The sequence below is a fragment of the Zychaea mexicana genome, assembly GCF_025766255.1.
Source record: "Zychaea mexicana strain RSA 1403 chromosome Unknown BDB00scaffold_2, whole genome shotgun sequence".
In the NCBI taxonomy this organism is placed as follows: Eukaryota; Fungi; Mucoromycota; class Mucoromycetes; order Mucorales; family Lichtheimiaceae; genus Zychaea; species Zychaea mexicana.
Genome location: NW_026516665.1, coordinates 97,873 through 113,961, shown reverse-complemented (window position 1 = coordinate 113,961; position 16,089 = coordinate 97,873). Strand labels below are relative to the sequence as shown.

The 16,089-nt window shown below is 42.5% G+C and overlaps 8 protein-coding genes across 8 annotated transcripts; 5 read left to right on the top strand and 3 right to left on the bottom strand.

Moving 5' to 3' along the window:
* The first annotated feature begins 534 nt into the window (after positions 1-534).
* BDB00DRAFT_948850 (transcription initiation factor IID, 18kD subunit-domain-containing protein) lies at positions 535-1,907 on the top strand. The gene is made up of 3 exons (XM_053129559.1): positions 535-607; positions 673-795; positions 861-1,907. Exons 1-3 carry the CDS (start codon positions 593-595, stop codon positions 1,734-1,736), a joined length of 1,014 nt encoding a protein of 337 aa, XP_052985406.1. The 5' UTR covers positions 535-592; the 3' UTR covers positions 1,737-1,907.
* Positions 1,908-2,969: 1,062 nt separating this feature from the next.
* On the bottom strand, positions 2,970-3,467 carry BDB00DRAFT_753574 (uncharacterized protein; the record flags this gene model as incomplete). Its single annotated transcript, XM_053118702.1, has 1 exon — positions 2,970-3,467. One exon carries the CDS (start codon positions 3,465-3,467, stop codon positions 2,970-2,972), a length of 498 nt encoding a protein of 165 aa, XP_052985405.1.
* Positions 3,468-4,904: 1,437 nt separating this feature from the next.
* BDB00DRAFT_934916 (transferase) lies at positions 4,905-6,831 on the top strand. The gene is made up of 2 exons (XM_053129170.1): positions 4,905-5,393; positions 5,476-6,831. The coding sequence occupies exons 1-2, from the start codon at positions 4,968-4,970 to the stop codon at positions 6,448-6,450; spliced, it is 1,401 nt and encodes a 466-aa protein (XP_052985404.1). The 5' UTR covers positions 4,905-4,967; the 3' UTR covers positions 6,451-6,831.
* Positions 6,832-7,660: 829 nt separating this feature from the next.
* BDB00DRAFT_866627 (uncharacterized protein) lies at positions 7,661-8,968 on the bottom strand (the record flags this gene model as incomplete). The annotated part of the gene is made up of 3 exons (XM_053126247.1): positions 7,661-8,067; positions 8,128-8,393; positions 8,622-8,968. 3 exons carry the CDS (start codon positions 8,966-8,968, stop codon positions 7,661-7,663), a joined length of 1,020 nt encoding a protein of 339 aa, XP_052985403.1.
* Positions 8,969-9,246: 278 nt separating this feature from the next.
* On the top strand, positions 9,247-10,527 carry BDB00DRAFT_795587 (uncharacterized protein). The gene is made up of 4 exons (XM_053121400.1): positions 9,247-9,668; positions 9,747-10,024; positions 10,104-10,203; positions 10,291-10,527. The coding sequence occupies exons 1-4, from the start codon at positions 9,315-9,317 to the stop codon at positions 10,477-10,479; spliced, it is 921 nt and encodes a 306-aa protein (XP_052985402.1). The 5' UTR covers positions 9,247-9,314; the 3' UTR covers positions 10,480-10,527.
* Positions 10,387-11,740, bottom strand: BDB00DRAFT_220154 (uncharacterized protein). The gene is made up of 4 exons (XM_053116520.1): positions 11,430-11,740; positions 11,187-11,341; positions 10,665-11,118; positions 10,387-10,586 (listed from the first exon to the last, which is right to left on the bottom strand). Exons 1-4 carry the CDS (start codon positions 11,470-11,472, stop codon positions 10,510-10,512), a joined length of 729 nt encoding a protein of 242 aa, XP_052985401.1. The 5' UTR covers positions 11,473-11,740; the 3' UTR covers positions 10,387-10,509.
* A 776-nt stretch (positions 11,741-12,516) lies between these two features.
* On the top strand, positions 12,517-13,772 carry BDB00DRAFT_795582 (uncharacterized protein). Its single transcript, XM_053121399.1, has one exon. It carries the CDS (start codon positions 12,682-12,684, stop codon positions 13,588-13,590), a length of 909 nt encoding a protein of 302 aa, XP_052985400.1. The 5' UTR covers positions 12,517-12,681; the 3' UTR covers positions 13,591-13,772.
* Positions 13,773-14,807: 1,035 nt separating this feature from the next.
* Positions 14,808-15,961, top strand: BDB00DRAFT_795580 (3,4-dihydroxy-2-butanone 4-phosphate synthase). The gene is made up of 3 exons (XM_053121398.1): positions 14,808-14,912; positions 15,060-15,177; positions 15,284-15,961. The coding sequence occupies exons 1-3, from the start codon at positions 14,843-14,845 to the stop codon at positions 15,747-15,749; spliced, it is 654 nt and encodes a 217-aa protein (XP_052985399.1). The 5' UTR covers positions 14,808-14,842; the 3' UTR covers positions 15,750-15,961.
* The last annotated feature ends 128 nt before the right edge of the window (positions 15,962-16,089 follow it).

Below are 16,089 nucleotides of genomic sequence, written 5' to 3'. Positions count from 1 at the left end.
AGAAAGATTATAAGCAGGCTGTTTTAAAGATGCAGCTACTTTTGACACGTCATGGCGCAAGTTCATAAAACATAAAAGTAATGATATCAATGACTGCCGCCTAGCATCGTGTGTCTAAATGCTTACACTGCTTCTCCAGCGTCTGTTATTATTCGGATCCATCAGGTTTTGATTCAGGCATATTAAATAGCACAGAAAAAAGCTCGATATCTATTTGATCCGGGAATCAGCAAGATGAACTCCTGAGCCTATCTGGTGGACAGCATCGTCTGCCTATTATACCATTTCTCGCTTAAGACCAAGATTGAGTGTATGTGTACTGTGTATCTTGATAAAAGCTTACTGAAACACACTAGGACTTGCCAGCGATCTCCTTCTTTGATAAGTTTTACTTGCGTGAAATCAAAGTACGGAGAAGTGATCCCATGTAGGGCTGTCATTTTCTATGTTGATACAGCTTAATAAATGGTGAGTTTGTTTAGTCCGACAAGTAGGTCCCGCTATTATTTTTGGTGATATGCAGCGTATAAATACCGATAATTGGAAGGGAAAGGTTGAACTCCACACCTTCCTGTAACTCGACGATCAAACCATGGAAGCAAAAAAAGTAAATGTTTATCCAATTTTTTAGCTTTTAGAGAAGTTAGTCAACTTATTTCTAACAAACTTTAGTCAAAATATCGGTTTCAAAGCGAAATCCAACAAATGATGTTTGTTTTCGGTGAAGTAGCTGATCCGTTACAAGAAACAACGCAGCTTGTCGAAGACATTGTACGATCTCAAGTCATTGAAATTGTAGGTTAATCCTTTTCTGAACCTAGATTTTCAAGCAACTAATCTAACATAAACGCACACTATAGGTGATTCAAGCAGCAGCTCAAGCAACACGACGCAACTCGCGATTCTTGAGCGCCGAAGACCTGATCTTCTTAATGCGGCACGATCGCGCCAAAGTCAATCGATTACGATCTTTCTTGAGCTGGAAAGATGTTCGTAAAAACGCCAAGGATGCCTCGGGCGATCAAGTCGAAGATGTTGTGGAAGAAACCAACACAGGCAAACCATCTCGAAGTATCATCAAGCTGCCCTGGGAAATCGTCAACCAGTTTACCGATGTGATAGTTAAGTCCTCCAATCCTGACGGCGAAGAAGAGGAGGACGAGGACGAATTGGAAGCATACAACGACTCGATTCAACGATTACGTGACGCTGACCAAGTGACACGAGCTATGACACGAGAAGAATATGTTCATTATTCTGAATGTCGGCAGGCATCGTTTACGTACCGAAAGGGAAAACGGTTTCGCGAGTGGGCAAACATGAATGCCTTTGTGGATGTACGGCCGAATGACGATATTGTCGACAGTTTGGGATTCTTGACGTATGAGATGGTCAGCAAGCTGACAGTCACTTCACTTGAAATCGCCATGTGCAGTATTAACAAGGATCACGACGAGAGCAATAAGCGAAAACGGGAAGAGGAGGATGATCACGAAGAGAATAGTAAGAAGAAGAAGAAGGATGATCACCATCATGCAGAGCAACAGCAGCCTTCATCCAGTCAATCTTCCTCGGAAGGGGCAACAACAGGTGGGCTATTTTCATTGCCAAGTACGGAGCAGAGCCCATTGCAACCTGAACATATCCATGAAGCCTTTCGAAGGTTACAGCAGCAGCCGCAACCCCTCAAAAACTTCCGTGGGGGCCTTGTGCGTACCAAAGTCTCTCTAATATAATGATAATACAAATCACGAACTACAACAGTAATACTCTCTTCACTCATACCGTAAGCAACATATCTGCGCCATCATCATCTGTCTATACATCTTTGCTTTTTTCTACCATTGTACAAAAGATTTAATAAACTATCAAACCCAACTAAAGTGCCAAGAAGCATGCTGACTGAATACAAAGTCCCTTTTTTAGATGAATACATTTTACGAGGATAAGTCTGCTACATACAGTATTATTTATCTTTTATCAAAGTCGCATATTCGTTCAGTAAAGGATCAGATCTGAGATCTTCAGCTGCACCACTTTCTACGCCTATCCAAGCAATAACATCTCCAGCTTCATTATTTTGCATTGCAAAGGCGAGCCCGGGGGCAGATCGACCATCCATACCGCATTTGACCTGAAAAGGTTTTCCCATACCGAAGTCGAATTTTACGCCATACAAATCAAATCGACACCAGTTACTGAATAACATATCCGCTGTCGAGAGAATCCGTCCAGAATGTTTTAGGATTTTATGATTTTCGTAGAATAACAGCTCGTTGGCTATGGCTTCTGGAGAAAGCTTGGCATCCAGTTGTTTTCGAATACACAGTGCAACTCGGCCAGCAGCCTTCACCGTTGGAGACAATAGGTCGATGCGGCTAACAGTGGAGATGCATGCGATATTCAAGTTACCAAAGTACTGATTGCGTTCTACCTTTCCTTGAGTAGCGCGAAAACGCGTGTCGGCCAGTGAGAGGAGATTTTCGGTTTGTGACTCTATCCTAGACCGTTCTGGACCCCTCGATATGTCATTTAACTCACGGGCTCGAGTCAGTGCACCGAACGCCAGTGAAACAATCGCATCACCAGTTGAGATCCATTCGCCATCAGAAGGAGGCGATAAGTCACTCTTCAATTTTTCCAATGAGCCCTTCGTGAATTCCCATTTTGTGGATACGGATGAATGCCAAAAGCGGTCCGCCGGACTGCCTGGTTTTGTGGTAGGGTTTACTGTATATCCATAAGAGCTTAATGGCTTATTGTGAGGACGCGGAAAAAAGCGTTCAGGTTTTCGAAACCAATGGACTGGAACCGTATTCGGATCAACGTCTTCTCCACGCGCTAGCTGTGCCCAAACCTCGTGGAAATCCAAATAGCCAGCTAGATCTGCAACTTGATGGTGCAAGGAGGATGCAATGCCAATAGTACCACAAGAATACTGAATGTTTAATAAGCATACTGAGCGGATACTATCTGTAGACAAATGGTGAAGCTGTGACATGTAGTCTTTCTTTTTCATTATATACCTGGACTACTTTAACAATAAAAGTTATCGACCCTGGACCCAACAGATGTGTAAACTTCCGTGGCTGCATTGTATCTGAGTCACCATCGTACGGTGTAATCCTTTTCTCAAAGATAAAAGGTATCCCAGAGCGGCTTTGTTCGTCCATGGCAATATATAGATCGCCACTTTTATGACCACACACCGTTCCCGTCAACAATGGATAAAACTCTAGTGCTTCAGCGAGTGTCGCCTTTAATTTGTCGATAACGGCATTGGTTGCTGCAGGAGGCGAGCGGAAAAGCCAATGAATAAGAACTTCGGATGGGTAGTGAAAACAATCCAGACCTGAAAGCGGGACTTTTGCTGGAAAGGATGCATAAATGCTTTTTATGTTTGGATGTATATTAGTAGTGCTGGAAGCAATGACAGTTTTGGTTTCAGTAAAAGTCTCTACAGTCATTTTTGTATATGAGAAAGGGAAGCAGAAGAGGATTTTGAGACATTATTTGTCGTTAACGCAAACTAAAATACTACTGCGATGAGAGCGGTCTTCGAGAAGAGTTAATAATGGCCGCAACTACTGTACTCAGCGTCTTATGCAAACTACCCAAAACCAAGAAATTGCCAATGCCTAGAACAGTTGTTGTTTATAGCCATGGAATCGTTCATAACAATAAAAAATTCCAAAAATAAAGCGATTACTCGACGCATGAAAAACATTGGTTTACCTACAGAAAAAGATAATTAATTTTTTGGTGCGTAAACATCAGTCAAAAAGAAACAGTGCACTGGGTCTTCTTAGAATACTGTAGTTAGAGCACTTTTGCCGCTATAAACTATATTGGACTGTACCATTAGCACTCTTGTTTTAAGACAAAGAATGTGCATGCAGCAAGCTAGTCAAAGCTTGTTGGTCCGAGAATAGCAAACGAGATTTTGAAATTTTGAAGTTTTGTTTAAACAAAAGTGTAGCTGCCGATCATTTTACCCCTAACAAGTGTAAGCTACAATGAATGTGTAGTACGTAAATGCACCTTGCCTAGATGTCGTTTTCTTTCTTCTGTTTGCATTTTTTCAAGGAGTCAATGTTCAGTCTTGGATTATATTAGCTCAGAGTTGTTATGGATCCCGTTAATGTCAATCACGTTACTAATGTCACCCTCAGCAACATCAACCGTTTCAGCGATACCCTTCAATAGCATTAGCCCAAAGTCCATGTATAATCCACCTTTATCGAGTGCCAACTCACTAGCATCAGCAACAGTTTTAGTGGTATTGAAAGTTGGCGCGAACGCTAATAGGTTGGCACTCATCTAATTACGTAGTTGAGCCGTACAGCATAACTCAAAAGCTATGAGGTATGATAAGTCATTTTAGTATAGTGGAGAAATATAACTTTCAAAAACATAAGATCACCAATTGATCATTTCTACAGAGAACAGGCGTGGCCAACATGGTGGGGTACCATAGCTTATGATCCTAAATCGCTGTGTTACTGCTATTTTAACCTTGGGTTAGTTAAAATTGAAAGCTATAAGTATTTAACACAATATCATAGCAATTATATCGCATACCTCTGTTATCGAGTAATTTGACGAATATACTGAATCAGTATTATCGTAAAGTCGACGTCAGACAAACAACTTTTAATGATATTAAGGTTTCTGATCTAATTTTGGTCCTACCTCCTAAAAAGATGCATAAAAAAAATAACAAACCATTGCATTGCAGTGGCAGCCTATTTGATTATATGCGATGAGTTTATGAAACGACTCGAGAACTGAAAGTGACATATAATACATATGATCAAAGAGAAAGTTGGGGTAAAAAATTTACATCTTATGTAAGCCATGAGCAATAGTTATTCTTTGAGTTAGATTATTTTAAAAGGGAGCATCTTTTCCAAATGTCTTCATTGATAATTCTTTCTTCTTCTTTTTTTACTTATACACACCAGTAAATGCCCGTCCCTGAACAAACAACTACTACTACTACTACTATTATACATGCTTCCGATAAACACAATCGACAGCCTCTCCCATCAAGAATTTTTCTCTCAGGCCTTGACTGTTACAACTTCCCGTCAGAAATCTGCGTTCAATGGCTCTTCCACTCTGCGCCGGAATCCATTCAAGATGCTGTCTTCAGGTTGAAATCTGCCCTTTCCGAAGCACTCGAGCTTTATCCTCCTATGACCGGAACCATTTGCAAGGACGCCAACGACGATCTTTATATATCCCTGGAAAACAGAAATCGTCCAGGGACGCCATTTATATTTGAAATTAAAGACACTCCATACGATAACGATGCGAGCGCATTACAACCTCGCGATTTCAGAGTGCTACTTCCAGTAGGATCAAACACATTCATAGTAAAAGTAGTCCAGGTAACAATGAATCTAGTCTTATTGCTGTGCAGTAAATACAGCTCACCTCCAATCATCACTGACAATACTGTAATTTACAAAGTTTTCCTGTGGTACCATTGGTGTCGCATCTTCTTTACATCACCAGATCGCCGATCCACGCGGTTATATGGACTTTCATGCAACCTGGACTCAACTCGCCCGGGGTGAACTTGTTGACTTGAAACGAATCCCATACGACTGGTCTCGTATTCCCGGCCGCTTTTTTCCTCCGCCTAGTGATGGTGAGCCGATTTCACCTCCTCCTGGAATTATGATCGTTTCACCCAAAGTTGACAGTACCTCTAACCGCTTTGGAATACCCTCTGTGGCGACAAAGTGGAAAATGAGCAAGTCTTCTCTGATACAACTTAAGGCCGACTTGTCACCAACTCCTTCCTCTGCTACAGACAAATGGATATCAACGGGCGATGCGCTTACATCCCTTATCTTTGGAGCAATAACTCGCGCTCGTGAAAATGGCAATGTGGCAAGAGTGGAAGGGAGATCGAGTGTCGAGTCGCAGATCGAGAGTATCATGGTGCCAGGTGATGGTCGTTTCAGAATCCCGCCAGGCAATACGGAAGGCAGCTATTTCGGTAATTTGAATATAAACTGCAATTACACGGTTACGCGCGCCGATCTACTATCTCCTACGCTGGAAGCTGCTAGGCGAGTTGCTCTTGCCATTCGAGACCAGCTAGAATGTCAGCTTTCGACTGAAGCTATTGCTAATCAACTTGCATTTTTTGAGAATCGCAAGACTAGCAAGTCCTCCGAACGCATTTCTACGACAGCCGATGTCTTTCTTAGCAACTGGTGCTGCTTTGATCTACAAGGACCTAATTATGATTTTGGCTTTGGAAAGCCTTTCAAAGCGACAAGCGGTATTGATGGTCGTGCTGTACCCGGGTTTGTGCTTCTGATGCAGACTCACGAATTTGGAGAAGTATTTCTTTGGATAGGTGTAGAACGGGAAGGGGGAGAGGAATTGAAAGCCGATTTACTATTGAACAAATATGCAACCCTGGTCCAATAGGTAGCAGTACACTTTTATTTTATGATACATATTACTTCTTTAATATGTAATATATATATTATAAGATATTATGCAGTTATCATATCGTGTTTTACACAGCGGTGTATTGCAAATTTCTAAAGACGAACCCAAAGAATTATATTAATTAAATTACTTCGTTTGCAGAGTTCGTCGCAATTTTGTGACAAGTCGAGGAACAACATCAAGAACCTCATCAGATGTGCTCAAGGAATCCAACACTACGTCAAAAAACATGATTACGAGGCAGATGATATGTATCTTTGAGATGATGTTTTTTTAGCAATAAATCAAGCTCCTGAAATTTCAAACTATAAGACGACGATGTCTGATGCTCTAGCTAATAAATAAACTTATGTATTGTGATGACTGATCAAAAAGCTATCAGAGCTTGTTTAGAAGCTGCTATGGAACAGATATCTGCGTGCCAAAAAAGCAATTACATGATACTTGCAATTACACTATGTATCCGGAAAGCTTCAATGTAAAAGGGCTCGACGGACATACTCAAGGTGTATCCAAATCCGCATTTTCTTCATCAATTAACAGACCAACCGCTTGGATATCATGATGTTGTGCGTGTTCATAATTAATCTGGCCAGCATGCCATTATCCGCTATATATCTGCCATGAACGAAACTTCTCTGAAAACTGTTGACTAGCTTAGCAGCAACTGAGATCATGCGACGATTTAAGAGACAAGTAAAAATCTTTGCATCTGTATCAATGAGGGGAACTGGGGCGCCAGATGGCTGGTTAAGACAGATTTCTCTATTTGGGGAGCAAGCGAATACAGGTTTGCGTCCATGACTTGGGAAACTGCACGGTCGGAGCATCACTGTATACATGAAACGCTAAGTCTTGGACTCGAGGATGCTGAAGAACCGTCAATAGTATCCGGTACGGGTTGCCATCTATCTAGGACTGCTTAAGCTAGATTTACCTCTTGCCTTTCAATTAATAATGTATAAAGTGCCGCTATATTGTGTCCTATGTTTCGAGCAACTAGATTTGAAATCATATGGTAGTATGTACATCTTTTGATCTACAAAGTTTATTGAAATATCAAATGACATGTCTAATTACTGATACTAAAGTTGCATATATATAATTAACAGTGAACGCGCCTTTAGTTGCTCTGCACCCTCACTTTCCACGCCCAAATTAACCAAGACATCTTCAAATCTCTTTTCTAGCGCCACCGTGACAAATATCGGTAATTAAACGAGTTTTCCCACCCAAAATTAAGTTCGGATCCCTGCAGATCCAATCGACACAAGTTGGAGACCAGAAAATCAGCAGTTGAGGCAATCTCAATGTCTGGAGATCTAGTAGCCCTGTTATCTTTAAAGAAGGCGATCTGGTTGGTGATTGCTTCCGGTGTCAACTGGGCGTTCAAATCGGCTCTGATAGCGAAAGCATCCCGGGCAGCACCCTCTTCTACCGCTGAAGATAACAGATCCGCAACAGTGGATCTGCAAAGGTTGTACAAGTTGCCAAAATAGTTGCCGCCATCATGCTGTCCTTCCAAGTCTTCTTTAGCCTCCGGAAGTCTGTAACGCGTTCTGTATGGTAAGACGAGTGTCTCAGTCTTGATTTCTAAGCGCGATCGACCACCTTTTATTCTTGTCGCTCGTCCCAATTAACGAGCACAAATACTGGCGCCAAAAACAAGCGATGTAACTGCATTGCCCGACGAGATCCACTGGCAGGAAATGACGGGTGGTGAAAGATCTGCTTTAAGTGTTGCAAGAGCGTTTTTGAAGTTCCTCCATCGGGTTGCTTTATAGGGAGCCAAGAAACGATCTAATCCACTTGCTGCTGATGACGATAACGGAGCAAAGGCAGGAGGCGTGGTTGTTGGTTCTCCTTGAGGCAGTGAAGGAAAAACTCGATGGGGAATACGACACCAGTCGTGTGGAACCCTTTTTTAAATCAACACGCTCACCGTGCGCAAGCTGTGCCCAGACATGAAGGAAATTGAAAAACCCACCGTGACCTGCGACTTGGTGATTCAATGAAATAGCTACAGGGACAGTTCCACATGAGAACCATCAGATTTTGATAGTAAAAATACAAAGTGAGTCAACAATTAAATCATTTAGAGTATGCGTCTGCATCACGGCGTGAGAAAGAGGATGGCGGTTACGTACTTGAGTGATTCTACTGCTAATGAACTTGCAACCGGATGCAACGCTAGCCCTGGCCGTGAAGATAAAATGGCAATGTACAAGTTTCCGTTGTCATCGCTGCGCACAGTCCCTGAGACGGGTGGATTTACATAACTCGAGCGCTTCGTCCAGAGACGTTTGTAGCCCATCAATAATCTATCTGATGAATCCAGGATGTGGATCTGTGTAGGAAGAGTGAAGGATTCTAGGCCAGAAATTGGGAAGGATTGCCCGCTTGTGCTTGTTGAATGGATAGACACTAGTGCTGATGGTGGGAAGCTTCTCGGAGTACAAGACGAGTTGGCAGCTGTTAAAACAGCAATGATCATGACTATAGCAACAAGGGAAGACGGAAAGAATGAAAGGCCATAACCGGAAGTACAGCAATAAAAGGTAGGAGTGTATGGGCTGTTTTTGTATACGAGTACGGAAAGAGACGAAGTGTTCCGAAAGCTTCGACTACCTGGGTCGTTGATTTAAATTTTTGTATTCTACAAACAACAATCACCCCATTCATGCCGATTACCGCATATGTGCATGTGACTTGACACGTCTATTTGTGCCACCTTCACCAAACCAACTTGTCTATTTATACGCTTTCTTTTTCCTCGCATGTTTTTCCTTGCCTAACTCTTTTCTCTCTCTCTCTCTATCTCTCTATCTTTCCAAGTAAGCATGTCTAACGCAACAGCAGACGCTGATATAACGCATCTAAAGCCGGACAACTTGGTGCTCGCACACTCCAAGCCATCACTGATTGCCGTTAGCCCGGTTACATCGATTAAAACAGCATTACAACTGCTTCAAAACAACAAGATTACCTCGCTCCCCATATTCTCACACGATAGTACCCAAGTGGTGAGCATCATCAACCTCTTTGACATTCTCTTATACCTCATTGGCAGCAGCGACACAGTCGACAAAACTACCGAGAAGCTCAACGATTCGGTCGAGAACGTTTTGGGCTTGGATACGGACCGTGAGAGCTATAGGATGCATAAAACCGATGATCAGGACACGTTGTTGGATGTACGTTAGGGCCATATCCTCGGATGCAAAAAATTGATGGCAAGCTGAACGGGAAAAAATGTTGACTTCTGCCCTTAGACCTTGCGTGCTTTTGCTTCCGGAGTGCACCGATCCTTAGTGGTCAATTATGGTAATCCGAAAAGCAGCCCATGGCTCTTGTCGCAAACCGACATTATCCGACACGTACACCATTACCCAAAATCCATCGCAAACATTGTTGACGTGGGTACAAGTGTGGGTGACTTGGGATTTGACAAGAAGCCGCCCTTGGTGAGTGTCAAAGCTGACCAGTCTGCATTGAATGGATACAAGTTATTAGCGGAAAAAAACGTAAGCGGCGTTCCGATTGTGGATGGGTAAGAACAGTGTTGCCTATTATGACTGCCGCAGCTTTTTTGTTCGTGTGGGTGCTAGTATACTCAGTGTTTTCGTTAGGGAGGGCAATCTCGTTGGTGATTTGTGTCTGGAGGACCTACCCAGCGCGAACCTCGACACCTTTGAGCAGCTCACACTACCTTGCGTCGAATATATCCAAGTAAGTCTCTGTTCCGTTTGTTTGCGTTACACGACAGAGTTGAGAAAGCAACGAAGCTGACACAAACATTATAATAAAACACCACAGCATCGCCAGGCAACGCTCGCACTTCCCGTTGCAACGCCAACCACAACTCTTCAGAGTATCATAGAAACCATGCTGAATCAAGACACGCATCGTGTTTGGATCAAGCAAAGTGAAGACTCGGGAAGGGTTATTGGTGTGATATCCATGTCGGACGTGATTGACATTTTGTGTTCAAAAGCAAAAGTGTAATATTAAAGTAATATGGCAAATAAAAGCAAGTTACACGCGTTTATCCATAACCACAGCAGCTACAGAGCCCAGGGTCTGTCTAATATATTCGCGCTCGACATCGTGGCCTATCCAAGATTAATATACAGAGAATTAGCTACTGAACCACACATATGATGCGCAAAGGCTCCCAGAGCAAAACTTACTGTCTTCAACTTCACCCCAACGATCAATTTGGGCATTCATTTCTACGTGTGCGGCCTGCGCACCCTGTTCCACCGTTAATCCACCCTTGACCACAGCCAGGCCAATCAAAAAACTTTTGGAGCTCATGATAGCCTTTTCTAATGCTGCCAATTCCAAAGGACCCATTTGCTCTACCACCGCCCGCAGCTTGTCGCGTGTTTCGGCGGGCTGCTTGACTGCAAAAATACCGGTTGTCGTGTTGATTTGTACATTGTATGTTTCGCTTGCCCATGCAATCAATGGCTTCCAATGCGCGTCTTGAAGAGTTGTTAAAGCTTCAGGGAACTCCTCGTGATAACATGTCGCGTCTGTATCAAAATAAGTCATCAACTTGTCAATAACCTGTCCTCGAACAGTAGGATCTTCAGCACGAGAAGGATCCAAAGCATCGAATCCACGAGCGATGATGGATGTCTAGTTAAAAGGATACATGACTTAGAGAATGCAAAGACAACTAAAATACATATTAAAAGTATTATTACCAAAGGCAAAGAGTGTGATTTAAGGTTTTCAGTTTGGGCTTCCCATTCGGCTGCTGTCAGGTAAGCTAAAGCACGCTGCTTTGTCGGGAACGTGACGACATGACGCCCGTTAGGTGTACGAAGGTTTCGTTTGTCGAGCATAACCGTACAACTGTCTATTTGTTAACGAGAATGGTGAGTTTTACACTGTCCCTTCCCTTTGTCCTTCCCATTTCGGACCAGAGATATAAATGGTTCAGCTACCTGCTTCTTCTTTAACCCATGCGTTTTTCCAGAATCGCTTCATGGTACGCTCAGCACCTATATAAATATTGAAACTACTATCAACAAAAAAAAGGCACGATCGTGTTTCTCGCTGGGAATTTTGAAGAGAAATGTAACAGCAATCCTACGTTGTGCAGCAGCTTCAGCCTTGGCATCGTCGCTGTTGCGCACAATCGTGCTTGTCGAAAATTGTCGTGCTTTGCTGATTTGAGGTCGAACAAACCGTGTTACTGCTGATCGTAGGGAAGCCATTGGTATGTTCGGTCGGGAGAGAGGGGTCAAAAAGATAAATCCCGCAAGGCCTGCTTTCAAAGTTGTCAATTTGTGACGCTTTGCTCCATATTAGGCAAGTGCGGTTACTTTTTTCGTGTGCTGATTCTGTGGATAAGCTTATATGAAATCATCCCACTGCTGCTGCTGTCACATACAGATCTCTTATATTATGTAACAAGTGACTCAAGATGAAATAGTACCTAAGCGATCCACTTAAAGCGCTGATAGCAGTAGTTGATGGCGCTCAGGATACTTATAAACACATTATAACTAGTCACTGCAAATTAATATGAAGCATCATGCTACCTGCATGAGTTTATCAGTACTGGTCATTAGCGTAAACGTTATTTAATGACCAAGTGTCATATGAGTATCGGAAAAACATTTCCGGCGTGTCGTTGCCATTGAAATTCGTAGCTTAAATGATGAAGAAAAGCATATTATGGCTGTTTAGAACAGTCAAGCATCATGACATTAAAACTGACGTTTTTTGTTGCCCTCAACTCTTGGCGTTCTACCAATCACTCACGTAACAGAATGCTTAAAGTAAGTCACGGCGTTCGGCAAATAGGATTAATAGGTCTCATAGTGTAATTGCTGTTATATATAGAGCATATAAGAGCCTTGATATGTTGTATGCATGCACGCGAATAAAAGTGTCATGTGTACTTCCCGAGAATCTAAAACTTCTTCAGAACCAAGAAGCCACATACAAACAGATCTTGAGAAAAAGTCATATTCTGCGGACAGATCATGATCCGTGTAAGAGCATGACATGTTGACCCTCGTATCTCGGAAAAGTAAGACAATGTTGCTGAGCCTCACTTGAACAGTATAAATGAATGCAAAATTCCAAATTGCATCCACATTTGCAACAGCAACACAAGAAGCAATCGTATCATTACTTGTTTCACTCTCTTTTAAATATTAACTTTCCTATCAAAAGCCACAAACGATCATGGATTCAGCAACCAGAGTATATGGCTTTGGCATCACAATCATATTGCTTGGTGGCAGTGTAGTCATCGGTGCCATCGTGTCTTCCATAGTGACACGACGGTTTTTTGCTCGATACGCATTCATACTGCTCGCGGGACTTTCTTGCATAATCAACCGATTAGTATACATTCTACTAGGGGTAGATGCCATCAACACATCTCGCCCGATGGAATACTCTCGCCTAGTCATGTTGCGTGTATTCTTTTTCAAAGTGTATACACCGCTACTTTACTGCGTCCTATTCGAGGTCTGTCGTAAAATCATTGCGATCCAATTGGAAGCCAATAAGGGACCCTCCACGACCATCGACAACAATGTTCCACGGTCCAGACAGTATCACGTACGCACCCTCTGGGCTACCTACTTGGCGTATTTATGGACGTTTATCCTGTTAATCACCAATATTGCCTATTGTGCCGGTAATAGTGCGATGACGCCTGATGACACTACTACTGGTGACGCATCAAGTATCAACAACAGCAACTTTTACCCCGTACCCGGCACCATGGTCAATTCGTTTAATACATACGGTATTTATGTATACATATCTTGCGCCGCTATCCAGTACAGCTACGCCTACCACGAACTCAACCGGTTTATACCGACATTAGCCGTGTATGCCATCCTTACCTTCGCTGCAACTATTTGCCATTCAGTCGCTTTTAGTAGCATAGCCTCGACATATACCACGACCGACAAATTCAGCTTTGCTAGCGAACTGGCTGGTTTACTGGGCCTTACTTATGCATACACATGGGCCTCGATCCACCATTGGTCACCTGCGCCGGCTGAACGAACTGATCATCAGCAATACGTCGTTCATCCTTATGGTCAAGGTGGATATTCAGCGGAAGACAAAGAGCAATAGCACACACACACGGATGTATATATCATACAATGTATAGCAGTTGACCAGACTACTATGGTTGACCAGCGGGAGCATGCTTCATTGCATAGTATTACTGTATTATATTTCAAATAGCAGTTCAAATGTTATGAGTTTGTATCATCATATGTGACAGTCATATCAAAAAAATTCTTTAATCGTAGCTTTATATGAAAAACTACATTTAGAAAGATGGTACAAATCATGCTTTTTATTCAAACTTGATTAGACTGTTAAAAGCTACACTCTGATAGAAAAATGCTTTATTAGCTTAAAAGAATAGTCATACGAATTGTAAGCATGGTTTTGAGATAACGAACTTGCAATTCTAGCATTTACCGTTATTACGTTCAAAGCAACACGAGATGGTACGACTCAGTTTGGAGTGTGATCTGCGTCAAAGAACCGAGGGGCGACTATCCCCTCATAGTAGGTGGTACAAAGCCACCGTTTTCTTGGGTCACTGCCACACATTTCAATTTACATTTAGGTTTGCTGCAGAATCAAGAGTGGATATGTGCATACTTGAAAAGCGGACAGGAGGAAATTGAGGCTCTTCCTGTCTATCATGATGCTGTACACAGACATACGCTCAAGCTTATAAATAATCATTTACTCATCTGTAAAGGCGACCGGCGGTACCAGCTTTGGTGTATATTGTGACAACACACACGTACCCATAAATCCCCATAGAACTGCACTTGTAGGAAGTTGTAATTGTGTGTATAGATAATTCATGTTTTTCAAGTGTTTCCTCGTTATTAACGTTCACCGTCGTTGTTTCACGCACACTAACTTCCGTCATCCGCTATGCATAAACATGCAGGTTAACTGAATTGGCCTAGGTAGGTCATAAAGGAGGAGAAGACGCATAGACAACGGACCAAAATGCTTATTTAGAGAGGATGCCACCATTTCTGATGTGATCCCACGCCCATTTATGTACTAGGTGCTAATAAGAAAGTAATGACAAAGCAGAAAGCAGTCGTAAGAGCATCATGATGGTCACCAGGAGAACCAGAAAATAACTGAGAAAAAAAAATGTTTTACCAAGAGACAGGATCAAGTTAACGCCGTAATACACACATTAGACTTTTCACATGCAGGTTGCTTAGTAAAAATATTCAATGCTGACATATCTCGCATCGAATTTTTCAAGTTGCGACGTGGAGAACGGACAAATAGGACATCCGCTCCATTTTCTTCCTTCTTTCGTGTCAAACAAAAGAACGACATGGTTAATATGCCACAAAAGTGCGAAGAATACGAATTTAACTCGGTCGAGGATGCCCTTAAAGATTTTGGCAAGTACATCAGCTTTTTTTACTTGTCGTCATGCTCGAGCCTTATGGCATCGCAAGCCACGGTCTCGTACTCGTGCATCGCCCAATTTTGTTTTGTGTTTTTGTGGGGAAGGGAGTTTTGCTGACATTCCCTGGTTTTTCTATTAGCCGAAAACAAGTTTGTCATTGTCATGGACAGTGAAGACCGAGAAAACGAAGGCGATCTGATAATTGCTGGTAAAGCAATCACTACGGAACAAATGGCTTTCTTGATTCGGTACTCTAGGTAAGATTGAGAAGTTTCTGTGCGTGTGTGTGTGGGTGGGGAAGGGGAAGAAGTGTGGACAGCGAGAAACTTTCAAATATTGATCGTATTACTGTCGATTTTGTAGTGGATATATCTGTGTCCCAATGACTGGAGAGCGTCTGGACGAACTCCAGCTGCCCTTGATGGTGCCAAAGAACACAGAGCTGATGAAAACAGCATACACGGTTTCGGTCGATTATGTCCATAATACCAGTACTGGTATTTCCGCTCATGACCGTGCAACCACAGCCCGAAAATTGGCCGATCCTACGAGCAAGCCAGAGGACTTCTCTCGTCCTGGTCATATTCTGCCATTGCGTGCGGTGGATAATGGCGTTTTGGAACGCTTTGGTCATACTGAAGCAGGCGTTGATCTGTGCAAATTGGCAGGTCTCCCACCTGTCGCATGCATTGGCGAATTGCTCAAGGAGGATGATCTAACTGGCGGAATGGCGCGTCGTGACGATTGCTTTGCGTTCGGCAAGAAGCATGGCATCAAAATGGTCACTATCAAGGATTTGATTGCGCATAGAAAGCGTGTGGGTTTGTAAAGCAGGAGAATCCCGACGTGTCTTCCCAACCATACACATATGCTAAACAATGATCCAACTACCGACCCCTACATTTTCAACGGTGTTTATTTTCGTTTACAATTATTACTATTATTTCTCTTTTTTTTTGCTATTGTTTTTCTCATGTAAATAGACCTTAATGGCATACCTTTTAATAAAAGGCTGATAAGCCTATTATTAAGTACACTAAACTAAATAGCCTACACGTGTATTGGTGGCGTCAGAGTTTATTATGACTGGTGGCGTTTCGCGTTAAGAACAAATTTAGAAGTGGAGATGTGCTTAATCGCTGATATGACGTAATGAAGCTTGCAACGAA

Coding starts and splice junctions, on each gene's coding strand:
- BDB00DRAFT_948850 (XM_053129559.1), top strand. Junction 796..860: donor GATCTCAAGTCATTGAAATT/GTAGGTTAATCC, acceptor CGCACACTATAG/GTGATTCAAGCAGCAGCTCA.
- BDB00DRAFT_934916 (XM_053129170.1), top strand. CDS start 4,968: ATGCCCGTCCCTGAACAAACAACTACTACTACTACTACTATTATACAT. Junction 5,394..5,475: donor TCATAGTAAAAGTAGTCCAG/GTAACAATGAAT, acceptor TAATTTACAAAG/TTTTCCTGTGGTACCATTGG.
- BDB00DRAFT_795587 (XM_053121400.1), top strand. CDS start 9,315: ATGTCTAACGCAACAGCAGACGCTGATATAACGCATCTAAAGCCGGAC. Junction 9,669..9,746: donor ATCAGGACACGTTGTTGGAT/GTACGTTAGGGC, acceptor TTCTGCCCTTAG/ACCTTGCGTGCTTTTGCTTC. Junction 10,025..10,103: donor GGCGTTCCGATTGTGGATGG/GTAAGAACAGTG, acceptor TGTTTTCGTTAG/GGAGGGCAATCTCGTTGGTG.
- BDB00DRAFT_220154 (XM_053116520.1), bottom strand. CDS start 11,472: ATGAAGCGATTCTGGAAAAACGCATGGGTTAAAGAAGAAGCAG. Junction 11,342..11,429: donor ATGGGTTAAAGAAGAAGCAG/GTAGCTGAACCA, acceptor GTTAACAAATAG/ACAGTTGTACGGTTATGCTC. Junction 11,119..11,186: donor AATCACACTCTTTGCCTTTG/GTAATAATACTT, acceptor CCTTTTAACTAG/ACATCCATCATCGCTCGTGG.
- BDB00DRAFT_795582 (XM_053121399.1), top strand. CDS start 12,682: ATGGATTCAGCAACCAGAGTATATGGCTTTGGCATCACAATCATATTG.
- BDB00DRAFT_795580 (XM_053121398.1), top strand. CDS start 14,843: ATGGTTAATATGCCACAAAAGTGCGAAGAATACGAATTTAACTCGGTC. Junction 14,913..15,059: donor GGATGCCCTTAAAGATTTTG/GCAAGTACATCA, acceptor TTTTTCTATTAG/CCGAAAACAAGTTTGTCATT. Junction 15,178..15,283: donor TTCTTGATTCGGTACTCTAG/GTAAGATTGAGA, acceptor TCGATTTTGTAG/TGGATATATCTGTGTCCCAA.